At 53.1% G+C, this 17,295-nt stretch overlaps 1 protein-coding gene across 1 annotated transcript in view; it reads left to right on the forward strand.

The window, feature by feature from the left end:
* Nucleotides 1-17,295, forward strand: part of LOC124126879 (polypeptide N-acetylgalactosaminyltransferase 5-like) — a 44,432-nt gene that overhangs the window by 23,745 nt on the left and 3,392 nt on the right. The window contains exons 8-11 of the mRNA XM_048391427.1: nt 133-315; nt 1,209-1,331; nt 1,902-1,994; nt 15,000-15,122. Of these exons, the coding sequence (XP_048247384.1) occupies nt 133-315; nt 1,209-1,331; nt 1,902-1,994; nt 15,000-15,122 (522 nt within the window). The remainder of the gene's footprint in view (nt 1-132; nt 316-1,208; nt 1,332-1,901; nt 1,995-14,999; nt 15,123-17,295) is intronic.

The raw sequence follows: 17,295 nt of genomic DNA on the forward strand, positions 1-17,295 counted from the left end.
CTGGTATTCACGATCAGGCCTTGTTTGAAACAGATGGCTCATAATTTATCTTTTTTTCAGTAAAGCGCAATTTTATCAAATTAAGAGTTGTTTCCCTTGCACTACTGATGACCTGTACTTGTGTGTCGCCAGGCGTGGATGTGTAACGGGTCAGTGGAACTGATCCCCTGTTCCCAAGTGGGGCACATATTTCGGACTGTCAACCCCATCACGTGGCCGAAAGGGGGCGCCATTATGCGGAACTCCATGCGGGTGGCGGAGGTGTGGCTGGACGACTTCAAGGACGTCTTCTACGACTTCTCCTTTCGTAAAAGCGTACGTAGTTTTGTGTGTTGGCACCTTACAAGTAGAGGTGAGGTGAGGCTTGTTGAGCTGAGCTAAGCTGAGCTGAGCTGAGGCGAGGCGAGGGGTGGGGGGAGGAGTTAATGTCGTGTTTAATATTATTACACTAATATTGCGACGTGCATGCACGTGTGTGTGTGGCTGCTTGTACTAGTCCGCACTTATGCCGATTTTATAGTGCCACAGTTTAACATAAACGCCCCACTCAGACACAGCATACTGACCCCGAGCCGACCAATCCTTGTTTTAGCCCCTTAATGCCGAGTGCCAGGCAGGGTAACAACAAGTGCCATCTTTTACCGTCTTTTGGTATGACGCGGTCGGGGATCGATCCCCTCGGGCTTCCGCTCTATCCACTGGGCCACTGAGGCGGTCTCTAATAAGTAGAGCGACAGGATCCAGTCTACAGTTACTCGTGGTCACTACAAGATGATGTGCAGAGCAACCATCATTTCCACCTGGCTCTGTACCCGTGTCGTGATTCAGTGATTACCCTACAGATGGACTGCCGTACGGTGGTAATATATATCATGTATGTGTCGTGGAGATACCCATACAGCGGTGGGGTAACCGAGTATTTACAGCGTTCGCTCGTCACGCCGAAGACCGGGTCCGATTCCCCACTTTGGTACAATGTGTGAAGTCCATTTCTGGTGTCCCCCCGCCGTAATATTACTGGAATATTGGTAAAAGCGGCGTAAAAGCACCCTCACTCACCAATCCAGTAGCAAGGACTACTACAGTGTACTGCATTGTCCGCCCATATGCGTGCTGAAGGGGAAACCCCTAGTTTAAGCAGGATGCGCTGCTGATGTGTTTCATGATCGATGGGTTTGTTGAGTGATAACACTGTGTTTCTGCTGCAGGAGTTCGGGGATGTGAGCGCCAGGAAGAAGCTGCGGGAGTCCCTGCACTGCCACGACTTCAAGTGGTATCTGGACAACGTCATGGACGGACAACTGCCCCCCAACGTCGTGGCCCGCGGAGAGGTGAGACAGATCGCTAAGTATCATCGAGACTGTGCTACTCTACTCTGGGCATAATAAAAAAAATAAAAAACACACACAAAAAAACTAGTTAGTATAACATGAAATATGCATATTGCATTAATCATTAATAAACTAATTACCGTCACTGGTTTTTTCTTTCAGATGCACATCTGCGAGTCGTGATCGCTTTTATTTGTTCCACTGAAAAATGTTTGATTGGGAAATATAACATTTCATCAAAATTTCAGGACCAAATTTATTTTCAATAGAAAACAAAACAAGCCAAAATGGCTTTTATGCAAATTATGTGAGTGGCGGGTACTACCGTCGGGGCATGACATGCTTAATATTCTCCTGAACAGATGATGTCATCACTGAGTTGAGTGATCCATTCATAGGACTTTAACTTGTAGTTTTCCTCTTATGTCCAATGGAGTCTGATTCGTCGGATAATCCCTCGTTGTTCATTCGTCCTGCAGCAGTCGTGGATCATCGTCTTCATCACCTGAGCCTGACTTCCTCATTGTATTTCCATGTGTCATCCATGTTTGGCATCTGTTTGTCTCACAGATCCGGAACACCCAGATGTCCGTGTGTTTGGATAGCATGGCGTCCAAGAGGGTGCCGGAGTTGTACAGTTGCCATGGTGATGGCGGCAATCAGGTACGTGCCTTCAAGGAATGGAATCTTGGCTCAGCTGAAGTCTTCGTGTTGGAAATCACTCGAATGACTATAACACTCAGTCCTCAGTCCTCGCACTGGTGCATAGTCTGTCATTCAGATATATGTATACAAATATATTCAATCTATAATGTTTAGCAAGTCTAGATTACTGCAGTAACAGTCTGAAACGAAGAGAGTGTATGGGCTCCTTTATATCATATCTTTATTGAGATAATTTAACAACTGTTAAATCTGTAAGATATGTTTCTTTCAGAGACTAGATGCTAGTTTAACTGGGAGACAGGGATGTTGATGCAACTGACAGCTGAACGATGCTTGCACGGCTAACCATGGGGAATTCCTGGGAATGATTATTTTCCAGAAACATGTCTGTAAACAAAACGATAGTTTGTTTCCTTTCTATCACAAACAATACATTAAACACGGCGAAGTAGTGACGGGAAAAGAATTCTGTCCATCTCTCTGTGTGGAGAAACTGTCATCTCGGTCGTGTTCAGGCAGTGAACAGCAGATCAGCCCTTGGTGTAGGAGACAATCACAGGGGTCACAGGGGTCGGTTACACAACAGGTGCATGTTGTTCCATGGTGTGGGAGACAATCACAGGGGTCACAGGGGTCGGTTACACAACAGGTGCGTGTTGTTCCATGGTGTGGGAGACAATCACAGGGGTCACAGGGGTCGGTTACAAAACAGGTGCTTGTTGTTCCATGGTGTGGGAGACAATCACAGGGGTCACAGGGGTCGGTTACACAACAGGTGCTTGTTGTTCCATGGTGTGGGAGACAATCACAGGGATCACAGGGGTCGGTTACACAACAGGTGCTTGTTGTTCCATGGTGTGGGAGACAATCACAGGGGTCACAGGGGTCGGTTACACAACAGGTGCTTGTTGTTCCATGATGTGGGAGACAATCACAGGGGTCACAGGGGTCGGTTACACAACAGGTGCTTGTTGTTCCATGGTGTGGGAGACAATCACAGGGGTCACAGGGGTCGGTTACACAACAGGTGCTTGTTGTTCCATGGTGTGGGAGACAATCACATGGGGTCACAGGGGTCGGTTACACAACAGGTGCGTGTTGTTCCATGGTGTGGGAGACAATCACAGGGGTCACAGGGGTCGGTTACACAACAGGTGCTTGTTGTTCCATGATGTGGGAGACAATCACAGGGGTCACAGGGGTCGGTTACACAACAGGTGCTTGTTGTTCCATGGTGTGGGAGTCAATCACAGGGGTCACAGGGGTCGGTTACACAACAGGTGCTTGTTGTTCCATGGTGTGGGAGTCAATCACAGGGGTCACAGGGGTCGGTTACACAACAGGTGCTTGTTGTTCCATGATGTGGGAGACAATCACAGGGGTCACAGTGGTCGGTTACACAACAGGTGCTTGTTGTTCCATGGTTTGGGAGACAATCACAGGGGTCACAGGGGTCGGTTACACAACAGGTGCTTGTTGTTCCATGGTGTGGGAGACAATCACAGGGGTCACAGGGGTCGGTTACACAACAGGTGCTTGTTGTTCCATGGTGTGGGAGACAATCACAGGGGTCACAGGGGTCGGTTACACAACAGGTGCTTGTTGTTCCATGGTGTGGGAGACAATCACAGGGTTCACAGGGGTCGGTTACACAACAGGTGCGTGTTGTTCCATGGTGTGGGAGACAATCACAGGGGTCACAGGGGTCGGTTACACAACAGGTGCGTGTTGTTCCATGGTGTGGGAGACAATCACAGGGGTCACAGGGGTCGGTTACACAACAGGTGGGCGTTGTTCCATGGTGTGGGAGACAATCACAGGGGTCACAGGGGTCGGTTACAAAACAGGTACTTGTTGTTCCATGATGTGGGAGACAATCACAGGGGTCACAGGGGTCGGTTACACAACAGGTGCGTGTTCTTCCATCGTGTGGGAGACAATCACAGGGGTCACAGGGGTCGGTTACACAACAGGTGCTTGTTGTTCCATGGTGTGGGAGACAATCACAGCGGTCACAGGGGTCGGTTACGCAACAGGTGCGTGTTGTTCCATGGTGTGGGAGACAATCACAGGGGTCACAGGGGTCGGTTACACAACAGGTGCTTGTTGTTCCATGGTGTGGGAGAGAATCACAGGGGTCACAGGGGTCGGTTACACAGCAGGTGCTTGTTGTTCCATGGTGTGGGAGACAATCACAGGGGTCACAGGGGTCGGTTACACAACAGGTGCTTGTTGTTACATGATGTGGGAGACAATCACAGGGGTCACAGGGGTCGGTTACACAACAGGTGCTTGTTGTTCCATGGTGTGGGAGACAATCACAGGGGTCACAGGGGTCGGTTACACAGCAGGTGCTGGTTGTTCCATGATGTGGGAGACAATCACAGGGGTCACAGGGGTCGGTTACACAGCAGGTGCTTGTTGTTCCATGGTGTGGGAGACAATCACAGGGGTCACAGGGGTCGGTTACACAGCAGGTGCTTGTTGTTCCATGGTGTGGGAGACAATCAGAGGGTTCACAGGGGTCGGTTACACAACAGGTGCGTGTTGTTCCATGGTGTGGGAGACAATCACAGGGGTCACAGGGGTCGGTTACACAACAGGTGCTTGTTGTTCCATGGTGTGGGAGACAATCACAGCGGTCACAGGGGTCGGTTACACAACAGGTGCTTGTTGTTCCATGGTGTGGGAGACAATCACAGGGGTCACAGGGGTCGGTTACACAACAGGTGCTTGTTGTTCCATGGTGTGGGAGACAATCACAGGGGTCACAGGGGTCGGTTACACAACAGGTGCTTGTTGTTCCATGGTGTGGGAGACAATCACAGGGGTCACAGGGGTCGGTTACACAACAGGTGCTTGTTGTTCCATGGTGTGGGAGACAATCACAGGGGTCACAGGGGTCGGTTACGCAACAGGTGCTTGTTGTTCCATGATGTGGGAGACTATCACAGGGGTCACAGGGGTCGGTTACACAACAGGTGCTTGTTGTTCCATGATGTGGGAGACAATCACAGGGGTCACAGGGGTCGGTTACACAACAGGTGCGTGTTGTTCCATGGTGTGGGAGACAATCACAGGGGTCACAGGGGTCGGTTACACAACAGGTGCGTGTTGTTCCATGGTGTGGGAGACAATCACAGGGGTCACAGGGGTCGGTTACACAACAGGTGCTTGTTGTTCCATGGTGTGGGAGACAATCACAGGGGTCACAGGGGTCGGTTACACAACAGGTGCTTGTTGTTCCATGGTGTGGGAGAGAATCACAGGGGTCACAGGGGTCGGTTACACAACAGGTGCGTGTTGTTCCATGGTGTGGGAGACAATCACAGGGGTCACAGGGGTCGGTTACACAACAGGTGCGTGTTGTTCCATGGTGTGGGAGACAATCACAGGGGTCACAGGGGTCGGTTACACAACAGGTGCTTGTTGTTCCATGGTGTGGGAGACAATCACAGGGGTCACAGGGGTCGGTTACACAACAGGTGCGTGTTGTTCCATGGTGTGGGAGACAATCACAGGGGTCACAGGGGTCGGTTACACAACAGGTACTTGCTGTTCCATGGTGTGGGAGACAATCACAGGGGTCACAGGGGTCGGTTACGCAACAGGTGCTTGTTGTTCCATGATGTGGGAGACTATCACAGGGGTCACAGGGGTCGGTTACACAACAGGTGCTTGTTGTTCCATGATGTGGGAGACAATCACAGGGGTCACAGGGGTCGGTTACACAACAGGTGCGTGTTGTTCCATGGTGTGGGAGACAATCACAGGGGTCACAGGGGTCGGTTACACAACAGGTGCGTGTTGTTCCATGGTGTGGGAGACAATCACAGGGGTCACAGGGGTCGGTTACACAACAGGTGCTTGTTGTTCCATGGTGTGGGAGACAATCACAGGGGTCACAGGGGTCGGTTACACAACAGGTGCTTGTTGTTCCATGGTGTGGGAGAGAATCACAGGGGTCACAGGGGTCGGTTACACAACAGGTGCGTGTTGTTCCATGGTGTGGGAGACAATCACAGGGGTCACAGGGGTCGGTTACACAACAGGTGCGTGTTGTTCCATGGTGTGGGAGACAATCACAGGGGTCACAGGGGTCGGTTACACAACAGGTGCTTGTTGTTCCATGGTGTGGGAGAGAATCACAGGGGTCACAGGGGTCGGTTACGCAACAGGTGCGTGTTGTTCCATGATGTGGGAGACAATCACAGGGGTCACAGGGGTCGGTTACACAACAGGTGCGTGTTGTTCCATGGTGTGGGAGACAATCACAGGGGTCACAGGGGTCGATTACACAACAGGTGCTCTTTGTTCCATGGTGTGGGAGACAATCACAGGGATCACAGGGGTCGGTTACACAACAGGTGCATGTTGTTCCATGGTGTGGGAGACAATCACAGGGGTCACAGGGGTCGGTTACACAACAGGTGCTTGTTGTTCCATGGTGTGGGAGACAATCACAGGGGTCGGTTACACAACAGGTGCTTGTTGTTCCATGGTGTGGGAGACAATCACAGGGGTCACAGGGGTCGGTTACACAACAGGTGCTTGTTGTTCCATGATGTGGGAGACAATCACAGGGGTCACAGGGGTCGGTTACACAACAGGTGCGTGTTGTTCCATGGTGTGGGAGCAATCACAGGGGTCACAGGGGTCGGTTACACAACAGGTGCTTGTTGTTCCATGGTGTGGGAGACAATCACAGGGGTCACAGGGGTCGGTTACGCAACAGGTGCGTGTTGTTCCATGATGTGGGAGACAATCACAGGGGTCACAGGGGTCGGTTACACAACAGGTGCTTGTTGTTCCATGGTGTGGGAGACAATCACAGGGGTCACAGGGGTCGGTTACACAACAGGTGCTTGTTGTTCCATGGTGTGGGAGACAATCACAGGGGTCACAGGGGTCGGTTACACAACAGGTGCTTGTTGTTCCATGGTGTGGGAGACAATCACAGGGGTCACAGGGGTCGGTACGCAACAGGTGCGTGTTGTTCCATGATGTGGGAGACAATCACAGGGGTCACAGGGGTCGGTTACACAACAGGTGCTTGTTGTTCCATGGTGTGGGAGACAATCACAGGGGTCACAGGGGTCGGTTACACAACAGGTGCTTGTTGTTCCATGGTGTGGGAGTCAATCACAGGGGTCACAGGGGTCGGTTACACAACAGGTGCTTGTTGTTCCATGGTGTGGGAGACAATCACAGGGGTCACAGGGGTCGGTTACACAACAGGTGCTTGTTGTTCCATGATGTGGGAGACAATCACAGGGGTCACAGTGGTCGGTTACACAACAGGTGCTTGTTGTTCCATGGTTTGGGAGACAATCACAGGGGTCACAGGGGTCGGTTACACAACAGGTGCTTGTTGTTCCATGGTGTGGGAGACAATCACAAGGGTCACAGGGGTCGGTTACAAAAACAGGTGCGTGTTGTTCCATGGTGTGGGAGACAATCACAGGGGTCACAGGGGTCGGTTACACAACAGGTGCTTGTTGTTCCATGGTGTGGGAGACAATCACAGGGGTCACAGGGGTCGGTTACACAACAGGTGCTTGTTGTTCCATGATGTGGGAGACAATCACAGGGGTCACAGTGGTCGGTTACACAACAGGTGCTTGTTGTTCCATGGTTTGGGAGACAATCACAGGGGTCACAGGGGTCGGTTACACAACAGGTGCTTGTTGTTCCATGGTGTGGGAGACAATCACAGGGGTCACAGGGGTCGGTTACACAACAGGTGCTTGTTGTTCCATGGTGTGGGAGACAATCACAGGGGTCACAGGGGTCGGTTACACAACAGGTGCTTGTTGTTCCATGGTGTGGGAGACAATCACAGGGTTCACAGGGGTCGGTTACACAACAGGTGGGTGTTGTTCCATGGTGTGGGAGACAATCACAGGGGTCACAGGGGTCGGTTACACAACAGGTGCGTGTTGTTCCATGGTGTGGGAGACAATCACAGGGGTCACAGGGGTCGGTTACACAACAGGTGGGCGTTGTTCCATGGTGTGGGAGACAATCACAGGGGTCACAGGGGTCGGTTACAAAACAGGTACTTGTTGTTCCATGATGTGGGAGACAATCACAGGGGTCACAGGGGTCGGTTACACAACAGGTGCGTGTTGTTCCATCGTGTGGGAGACAATCACAGGGGTCACAGGGGTCGGTTACACAACAGGTGCTTGTTGTTCCATGGTGTGGGAGACAATCACAGGGGTCACAGGGGTCGGTTACGCAACAGGTGCGTGTTGTTCCATGGTGTGGGAGACAATCACAGGGGTCACAGGGGTCGGTTACACAACAGGTGCTTGTTGTTCCATGGTGTGGGAGAGAATCACAGGGGTCACAGGGGTCGGTTACACAGCAGGTGCTTGTTGTTCCATGGTGTGGGAGACAATCACAGGGGTCACAGGGGTCGGTTACACAACAGGTGCTTGTTGTTACATGATGTGGGAGACAATCACAGGGGTCACAGGGGTCGGTTACACAACAGGTGCTTGTTGTTCCATGGTGTTGGAGACAATCACAGGGGTCACAGGGGTCGGTTACACAGCAGGTGCTGGTTGTTCCATGATGTGGGAGACAATCACAGGGGTCACAGGGGTCGGTTACACAGCAGGTGCTTGTTGTTCCATGGTGTGGGAGACAATCACAGGGGTCACAGGGGTCGGTTACACAGCAGGTGCTTGTTGTTCCATGATGTGGGAGACAATCACAGGGGTCACAGGGGTCGGTTACACAGCAGGTGCTTGTTGTTCCATGGTGTGGGAGACAATCACAGGGGTCACAGGGGTCGGTTACACAACAGGTGCTTGTTGTTCCATGGTGTGGGAGACAATCACAGGGGTCACAGGGGTCGGTTACAAAACAGGTACTTGTTGTTCCATGATGTGGGAGACAATCACAGGGGTCACAGGGGTCGGTTACACAACAGGTGCTTGTTGTTCCATGGTGTGGGAGACAATCACAGCGGTCACAGGGGTCGGTTACGCAACAGGTGCGTGTTGTTCCATGGTGTGGGAGACAATCACAGGGGTCACAGGGGTCGGTTACACAACAGGTGCTTGTTGTTCCATGGTGTGGGAGAGAATCACAGGGGTCACAGGGGTCGGTTACACAGCAGGTGCTTGTTGTTCCATGGTGTGGGAGACAATCACAGGGGTCACAGGGGTCGGTTACACAACAGGTGCTTGTTGTTACATGATGTGGGAGACAATCACAGGGGTCACAGGGGTCGGTTACACAACAGGTGCTTGTTGTTCCATGGTGTTGGAGACAATCACAGGGGTCACAGGGGTCGGTTACACAGCAGGTGCTGGTTGTTCCATGATGTGGGAGACAATCACAGGGGTCACAGGGGTCGGTTACACAGCAGGTGCTTGTTGTTCCATGGTGTGGGAGACAATCACAGGGGTCACAGGGGTCGGTTACACAGCAGGTGCTGGTTGTTCCATGATGTGGGAGACAATCACAGGGGTCACAGGGGTCGGTTACACAGCAGGTGCTTGTTGTTCCATGGTGTGGGAGACAATCACAGGGGTCACAGGGGTCGGTTACACAACAGGTGCTTGTTGTTCCATGGTGTGGGAGACAATCACAGGGGTCACAGGGGTCGGTTACAAAACAGGTACTTGTTGTTCCATGATGTGGGAGACAATCACAGGGGTCACAGGGGTCGGTTACACAACAGGTGCGTGTTGTTCCATCGTGTGGGAGACAATCACAGGGGTCACAGGGGTCGGTTACACAACAGGTGCTTGTTGTTCCATGGTGTGGGAGACAATCACAGCGGTCACAGGGGTCGGTTACGCAACAGGTGCGTGTTGTTCCATGGTGTGGGAGACAATCACAGGGGTCACAGGGGTCGGTTACACAACAGGTGCTTGTTGTTCCATGGTGTGGGAGAGAATCACAGGGGTCACAGGGGTCGGTTACACAGCAGGTGCTTGTTGTTCCATGGTGTGGGAGACAATCACAGGGGTCACAGGGGTCGGTTACACAACAGGTGCTTGTTGTTACATGATGTGGGAGACAATCACAGGGGTCACAGGGGTCGGTTACACAACAGGTGCTTGTTGTTCCATGGTGTTGGAGACAATCACAGGGGTCACAGGGGTCGGTTACACAGCAGGTGCTGGTTGTTCCATGATGTGGGAGACAATCACAGGGGTCACAGGGGTCGGTTACACAGCAGGTGCTTGTTGTTCCATGGTGTGGGAGACAATCACAGGGGTCACAGGGGTCGGTTACACAGCAGGTGCTTGTTGTTCCATGGTGTGGGAGACAATCACAGGGTTCACAGGGGTCGGTTACACAACAGGTGCGTGTTGTTCCATGGTGTGGGAGACAATCACAGGGGTCACAGGGGTCGGTTACACAACAGGTGCTTGTTGTTCCATGGTGTGGGAGACAATCACAGGGGTCACAGGGGTCGGTTACACAACAGGTGCTTGTTGTTCCATGGTGTGGGAGACAATCACAGGGGTCACAGGGGTCGGTTACACAACAGGTGCTTGTTGTTCCATGGTGTGGGAGACAATCACAGGGGTCACAGGGGTCGGTTACACAACAGGTGCTTGTTGTTCCATGGTGTGGGAGACAATCACAGGGGTCACAGGGGTCGGTTACACAACAGGTGCTTCTTGTTCCATGGTGTGGGAGACAATCACAGGGGTCACAGGGGTCGGTTACGCAACAGGTGCTTGTTGTTCCATGATGTGGGAGACTATCACAGGGGTCACAGGGGTCGGTTACACAACAGGTGCTTGTTGTTCCATGATGTGGGAGACAATCACAGGGGTCACAGGGGTCGGTTACACAACAGGTGCGTGTTGTTCCATGGTGTGGGAGACAATCACAGGGGTCACAGGGGTCGGTTACACAACAGGTGCTTGTTGTTCCATGGTGTGGGAGACAATCACAGGGGTCACAGGGGTCGGTTACACAACAGGTGCTTGTTGTTCCATGGTGTGGGAGAGAATCACAGGGGTCACAGGGGTCGGTTACACAACAGGTGCGTGTTGTTCCATGGTGTGGGAGACAATCACAGGGGTCACAGGGGTCGGTTACACAACAGGTGCGTGTTGTTCCATGGTGTGGGAGACAATCACAGGGGTCACAGGGGTCGGTTACACAACAGGTGCTTGTTGTTCCATGGTGTGGGAGACAATCACAGGGGTCACAGGGGTCGGTTACGCAACAGGTGCGTGTTGTTCCATAATGTGGGAGACAATCACAGGGTTCACAGGGGTCGGTTACACAACAGGTGCGTGCTGTTCCATGGTGTGGGAGACAATCACAGGGGTCACAGGGGTCGGTTACACAACAGGTGCTTGTTGTTCCATGGTGTGGGAGACAATCACAGGGGTCACAGGGGTCGGTTACACAACAGGTGCGTGTTGTTCCATGGTGTAGGAGACAATCACAGGGGTCACAGGGGTCGGTTACACAACAGGTGCTTGTTGTTCCATGGTGTGGGAGACAATCACAGGGGTCACAGGGGTCGGTTACACAACAGGTGCTTGTTGTTCCATGGTGTGGGAGACAATCACAGGGGTCACAGGGGTCGGTTACACAACAGGTGCTTGTTGTTCCATGGTGTGGGAGACAATCACAGGGGTCACAGGGGTCGGTACGCAACAGGTGCGTGTTGTTCCATGATGTGGGAGACAATCACAGGGGTCACAGGGGTCGGTTACACAACAGGTGCTTGTTGTTCCATGGTGTGGGAGACAATCACAGGGGTCACAGGGGTCGGTTACACAACAGGTGCGTGTTGTTCCATGGTGTGGGAGACAATCACAGGGGTCACAGGGGTCGGTTACACAACAGGTACTTGCTGTTCCATGATGTGGGAGACAATCACAGGGGTCACAGGGGTCGGTTACACAACAGGTGCTCGTTGTTCCATGGTGTGGGAGACAATCACAGGGGTCACAGGGGTCGATTACACAACAGGTGCTTGTTGTTCCATGGTGTGGGAGACAATCACAGGGGTCACAGTGGTCGGTTACACAACAGGTGCTTGTTGTTCCATGGTGTGGGAGAGAATCACAGGGGTCACAGGGGTCGGTTACACAACAGGTGCTTGTTGTTCCATGGTGTGGGAGACAATCACAGGGGTCACAGGGGTCGGTTACACAACAGGTGCTTGTTGTTCCATGGTGTGGGAGACAATCACAGGGTTCACAGGGGTCGGTTACACAACAGGTGCTTCTTGTTCCATGGTGTGGGAGACAATCACAGGGGTCACAGGGGTCGGTTACGCAACAGGTGCTTGTTGTTCCATGATGTGGGAGACTATCACAGGGGTCACAGGGGTCGGTTACACAACAGGTGCTTGTTGTTCCATGATGTGGGAGACAATCACAGGGGTCACAGGGGTCGGTTACACAACAGGTGCGTGTTGTTCCATGGTGTGGGAGACAATCACAGGGGTCACAGGGGTCGGTTACACAACAGGTGCTTGTTGTTCCATGGTGTGGGAGACAATCACAGGGGTCACAGGGGTCGGTTACACAACAGGTGCTTGTTGTTCCATGGTGTGGGAGAGAATCACAGGGGTCACAGGGGTCGGTTACACAACAGGTGCGTGTTGTTCCATGGTGTGGGAGACAATCACAGGGGTCACAGGGGTCGGTTACACAACAGGTGCGTGTTGTTCCATGGTGTGGGAGACAATCACAGGGGTCACAGGGGTCGGTTACACAACAGGTGCTTGTTGTTCCATGGTGTGGGAGACAATCACAGGGGTCACAGGGGTCGGTTACGCAACAGGTGCGTGTTGTTCCATGATGTGGGAGACAATCACAGGGTTCACAGGGGTCGGTTACACAACAGGTGCTTGTTGTTCCATGGTGTGGGAGACAATCACAGGGGTCACAGGGGTCGGTTACACAACAGGTGCTTGTTGTTCCATGGTGTGGGAGACAATCACAGGGGTCACAGGGGTCGGTTACACAACAGGTGCGTGTTGTTCCATGGTGTGGGAGACAATCACAGGGGTCACAGGGGTCGGTTACACAACAGGTGCTTGTTGTTCCATGGTGTGGGAGACAATCACAGGGGTCACAGGGGTCGGTTACACAACAGGTGCTTGTTGTTCCATGGTGTGGGAGACAATCACAGGGGTCACAGGGGTCGGTTACACAACAGGTGCTTGTTGTTCCATGGTGTGGGAGACAATCACAGGGGTCACAGGGGTCGGTTACGCAACAGGTGCGTGTTGTTCCATGATGTGGGAGACAATCACAGGGGTCACAGGGGTCGGTTACACAACAGGTGCTTGTTGTTCCATGGTGTGGGAGACAATCACAGGGGTCACAGGGGTCGGTTACACAACAGGTGCGTGTTGTTCCATGGTGTGGGAGACAATCACAGGGGTCACAGGGGTCGGTTACGCAACAGGTACTTGCTGTTCCATGATGTGGGAGACAATCACAGGGGTCACAGGGGTCGGTTACACAACAGGTGCTCGTTGTTCCATGGTGTGGGAGACAATCACAGGGGTCACAGGGGTCGGTTACACAACAGGTGCTTGTTGTTCCATGGTGTGGGAGACAATCACAGGGGTCACAGTGGTCGGTTACACAACAGGTGCTTGTTGTTCCATGGTGTGGGAGAGAATCACAGGGGTCACAGGGGTCGGTTACACAACAGGTGCTTGTTGTTCCATGGTGTGGGAGACAATCACAGGGGTCACAGGGGTCGGTTACACAACAGGTGCGTGTTGTTCCATGGTGTGGGAGCAATCACAGGGGTCACAGGGGTCGGTTACACAACAGGTGCTTGTTGTTCCATGGTGTGGGAGACAATCACAGGGGTCACAGGGGTCGGTTACGCAACAGGTGCGTGTTGTTCCATGATGTGGGAGACAATCACAGGGGTCACAGGGATCGGTTACACAACAGGTGCTTGTTGTTCCATGGTGTGGGAGACAATCACAGGGGTCACAGGGGTCGGTTACACAACAGGTGCGTGTTGTTCCATGGTGTGGGAGACAATCACAGGGGTCACAGGGGTCGGTTACACAACAGGTGGGCGTTGTTCCATGGTGTGGGAGACAATCACAGGGGTCACAGGGGTCGGTTACACAACAGGTACTTGTTGTTCCATGATGTGGGAGACAATCACAGGGGTCACAGGGGTCGGTTACACAACAGGTGCGTGTTGTTCCATGGTGTGGGAGACAATCACAGGGGTCACAGGGGTCGGTTACACAACAGGTGCTTGTTGTTCCATGGTGTGGGAGACAATCACAGGGGTCACAGTGGTCGGTTACACAACAGGTGCTTGTTGTTCCATTGTGTGGGAGACAATCACAGGGGTCACAGGGGTCGGTTACACAACAGGTGCTTGTTGTTCCATGGTGTGGGAGACAATCACAGGGGTCACAGGGGTCGGTTACACAACAGGTGCTTGTTGTTCCATGGTGTGGGAGAGAATCACAGGGGTCACAGGGGTCGGTTACACAACAGGTGCTTGTTGTTCCATGGTGTGGGAGACAATCACAGGGGTCACAGGGGTCGGTTACACAACAGGTGCTTGTTGTTCCATGGTGTGGGAGACAATCACAGGGGTCACAGGGGTCGGTTACACAACAGGTGCTTGTTGTTCCATGGTGTAGGAGACAATCACAGGGGTCACAGGGGTCGGTTACACAACAGGTGCTTGTTGTTCCATGGTGTGGGAGACAATCACAGGGGTCACAGGGGTCGGTTACACAACAGGTGCTTGTTGTTCCATGGTGTGGGAGACAATCACAGGGGTCACAGGGGTCGGTTACACAACAGGTGCTTGTTGTTCCATGGTGTGGGAGACAATCACAGGGGTCACAGGGGTCGGTTACACAACAGGTGCTTGTTGTTCCATGGTGTGGGAGACAATCACAGGGGTCACAGGGGTCGGTTACACAACAGGTGCTTGTTGTTCCATGGTGTGGGTGACAATCACAGGGGTCACAGGGGTCGGTTACACAACAGGTACTTGTTGTTCCAGTGGTGGGTGGTGACGGACACTGGTCAGATCATGCAGGACACCATGACGCTGTGCTACGAGGAGGGACGACTGCGATTAGGCCGGTGTACACCCAGGTCACCCTACTGGATCATGAATTATGAGGTAGGTGCACCCTGACATAGACTGTCACTGTCACAATCACAATCAGTGTCAGTCACAGTCACAGGCACGGGCACAGGCACAATCAGTCACAGTCACAGTCACAGTCACAGTCACAGTCACAGTCACAGTCACAATCACAATCACAACCAGTCACAGTCACAGTCACAACCAGTCACAGTCAAAAATCACAATCACAATCAGTCACAGTCGCAGTCGCAGTCACAGTCACAGTCACAGTCACAATCAGTCACAGTCACAATCAGTCACAGTCACAGTCACAATCACAGTCACAGTCACAGTCGCAGTCACAGTCACAATCACAGTCACAGACACAATCACAGTCACAGTCACAGTCACATTCAGTCAGTCACACACACAATCACAGTTTCAATTACATTCACAATCAGTGTCCGTCACAGTCACAATTAGTCACAGGCACGGTCACAGTCACAGTCCCTTCACTACATCTTGAAATGAAGATTATTTACTGTGATGAGGGTCGCTCACTAATCTTTGCTCTAACCACATTGACGTTTGTCCCACTATCCCCAGTGACGTGTGTCCACTATCCTCAGTGACGTGTGTCCCACTACCCCCAGTGACGTGTGTCCACTATCCTCAGTGACGTGTGTCCCACTACCCTCAGTGACGTATGTCCACTATCCTCAGTGATGTGTGCCAACTACCCCCAGTGACGTGTGTCTACTACCCCCAAGTGACGTGTGTCCACTACCCCCAGTGGCGTGTGTCAACTACCCCCAGTGACGTGTGTCCCACGACCCCTACTGACGTGTGTCCACTACCCCCAGTGACGTGTGTCCACTACCCCCAGTGACGTGTGCCAACTACACCCAGTGACGTGTGTCCACTACCCCCAGTGGCGTGTGGCCACTACCCCCAGTGACGTGTGTCCACTACCCCCAGTGAGGTGTTATCACTACCCAGATTGACGTGTGTCCACTACCCCCAGTGACCTGTCTCCACTACCCCCAGTGACGTGTGTCCACTACCCCCAGTGACGTGTGCCAACTACCCCCAGTGACGTGTGTCCACTACCCCCAGTGGCGTGTGTCCACTACCCCCAATGACGTGTGTCCACTACCCCCAGTGACGTGTGTCCACTACCCCCACTGACGTTTGTCCACTACCCCCACTGACGTGTGTTCACTACCCCCAGTGACGTGTATCCCACGACCCCCACTGACGTGTGTCCCACTACCCCCACTGACGTGTGTCCACTAACCAAAGTGACGTGTATTTCACTACCCAAAGTGACTTGTGTTCCACGACACCCACTGACGTGTGTCCACTACCCCCACTGACGTGTGTCCCTCGACCCCCAGTGACGTGTGTCCACTACCCCCAGTGACGTGTGTTCCACTACCCCCACTGACGTGTGTCCACTACCCCCACTGACGTGTGTCCACTACCCAAAGATACGTGTGTCCCACGACCCCCACTGACGTGTGTCCACTACCCCCAAGTGACGTGCGTCCACTACCCCCACTGACGTGTGTCCACTACCCAAAGTAACGTGTGTTCCACTACACCCAGTGACGTGTGCCAACTACCCCAAGTGACGTGTGTCTACTACCCCCAAGTGACGTGTGTCCACTACCCCCAGTGGCGTGTGTCAACTACCCCCAGTGACGTGTGTCCCACGACCCCCACTGACGTGTGTCCACTACCCCCAGTGACGTGTGTCCACTACCCCCAGTGACGTGTGCCAACTACACCCAGTGACGTGTGTCCACTACCCCCAGTGGCGTGTGGCCACTACCCCCAGTGACGTGTGTCCACTACCCCCAGTGAGGTGTTATCACTACCCAGATTGACGTGTGTCCACTACCCCCAGTGACTTGTCTCCACTACCCCCACTGACGTGTGTCCACTACCCCCAGTGACGTGTGCCAACTACCCCCAGTGACGTGTGTCCACTACCCCCAGTGGCGTGTGTCCACTACCCCCACTGACGTGTGTCCACTACCCCCAGTGACGTGTGTCCCACTACCCCAGTGACGTGTGTCCAGTACCCAAAGTGACGTGTGTTCCACTACACCCAATTGCGTGTGCCAACTACCCCAAGTGACGTGTGTCTACTACCCCCAAGTGACGTGTGTCCACTACCCCCAGTGACGTGTGTCCACTACCCCCAGTGGCGTGCGTCAACTAC

Source organism: Haliotis rufescens, unplaced genomic scaffold (assembly GCF_023055435.1).
Source record: "Haliotis rufescens isolate VD_foot unplaced genomic scaffold, xgHalRufe1.0.p SCAF_9, whole genome shotgun sequence".
Classification (NCBI taxonomy): domain Eukaryota; kingdom Metazoa; phylum Mollusca; class Gastropoda; order Lepetellida; family Haliotidae; genus Haliotis; species Haliotis rufescens.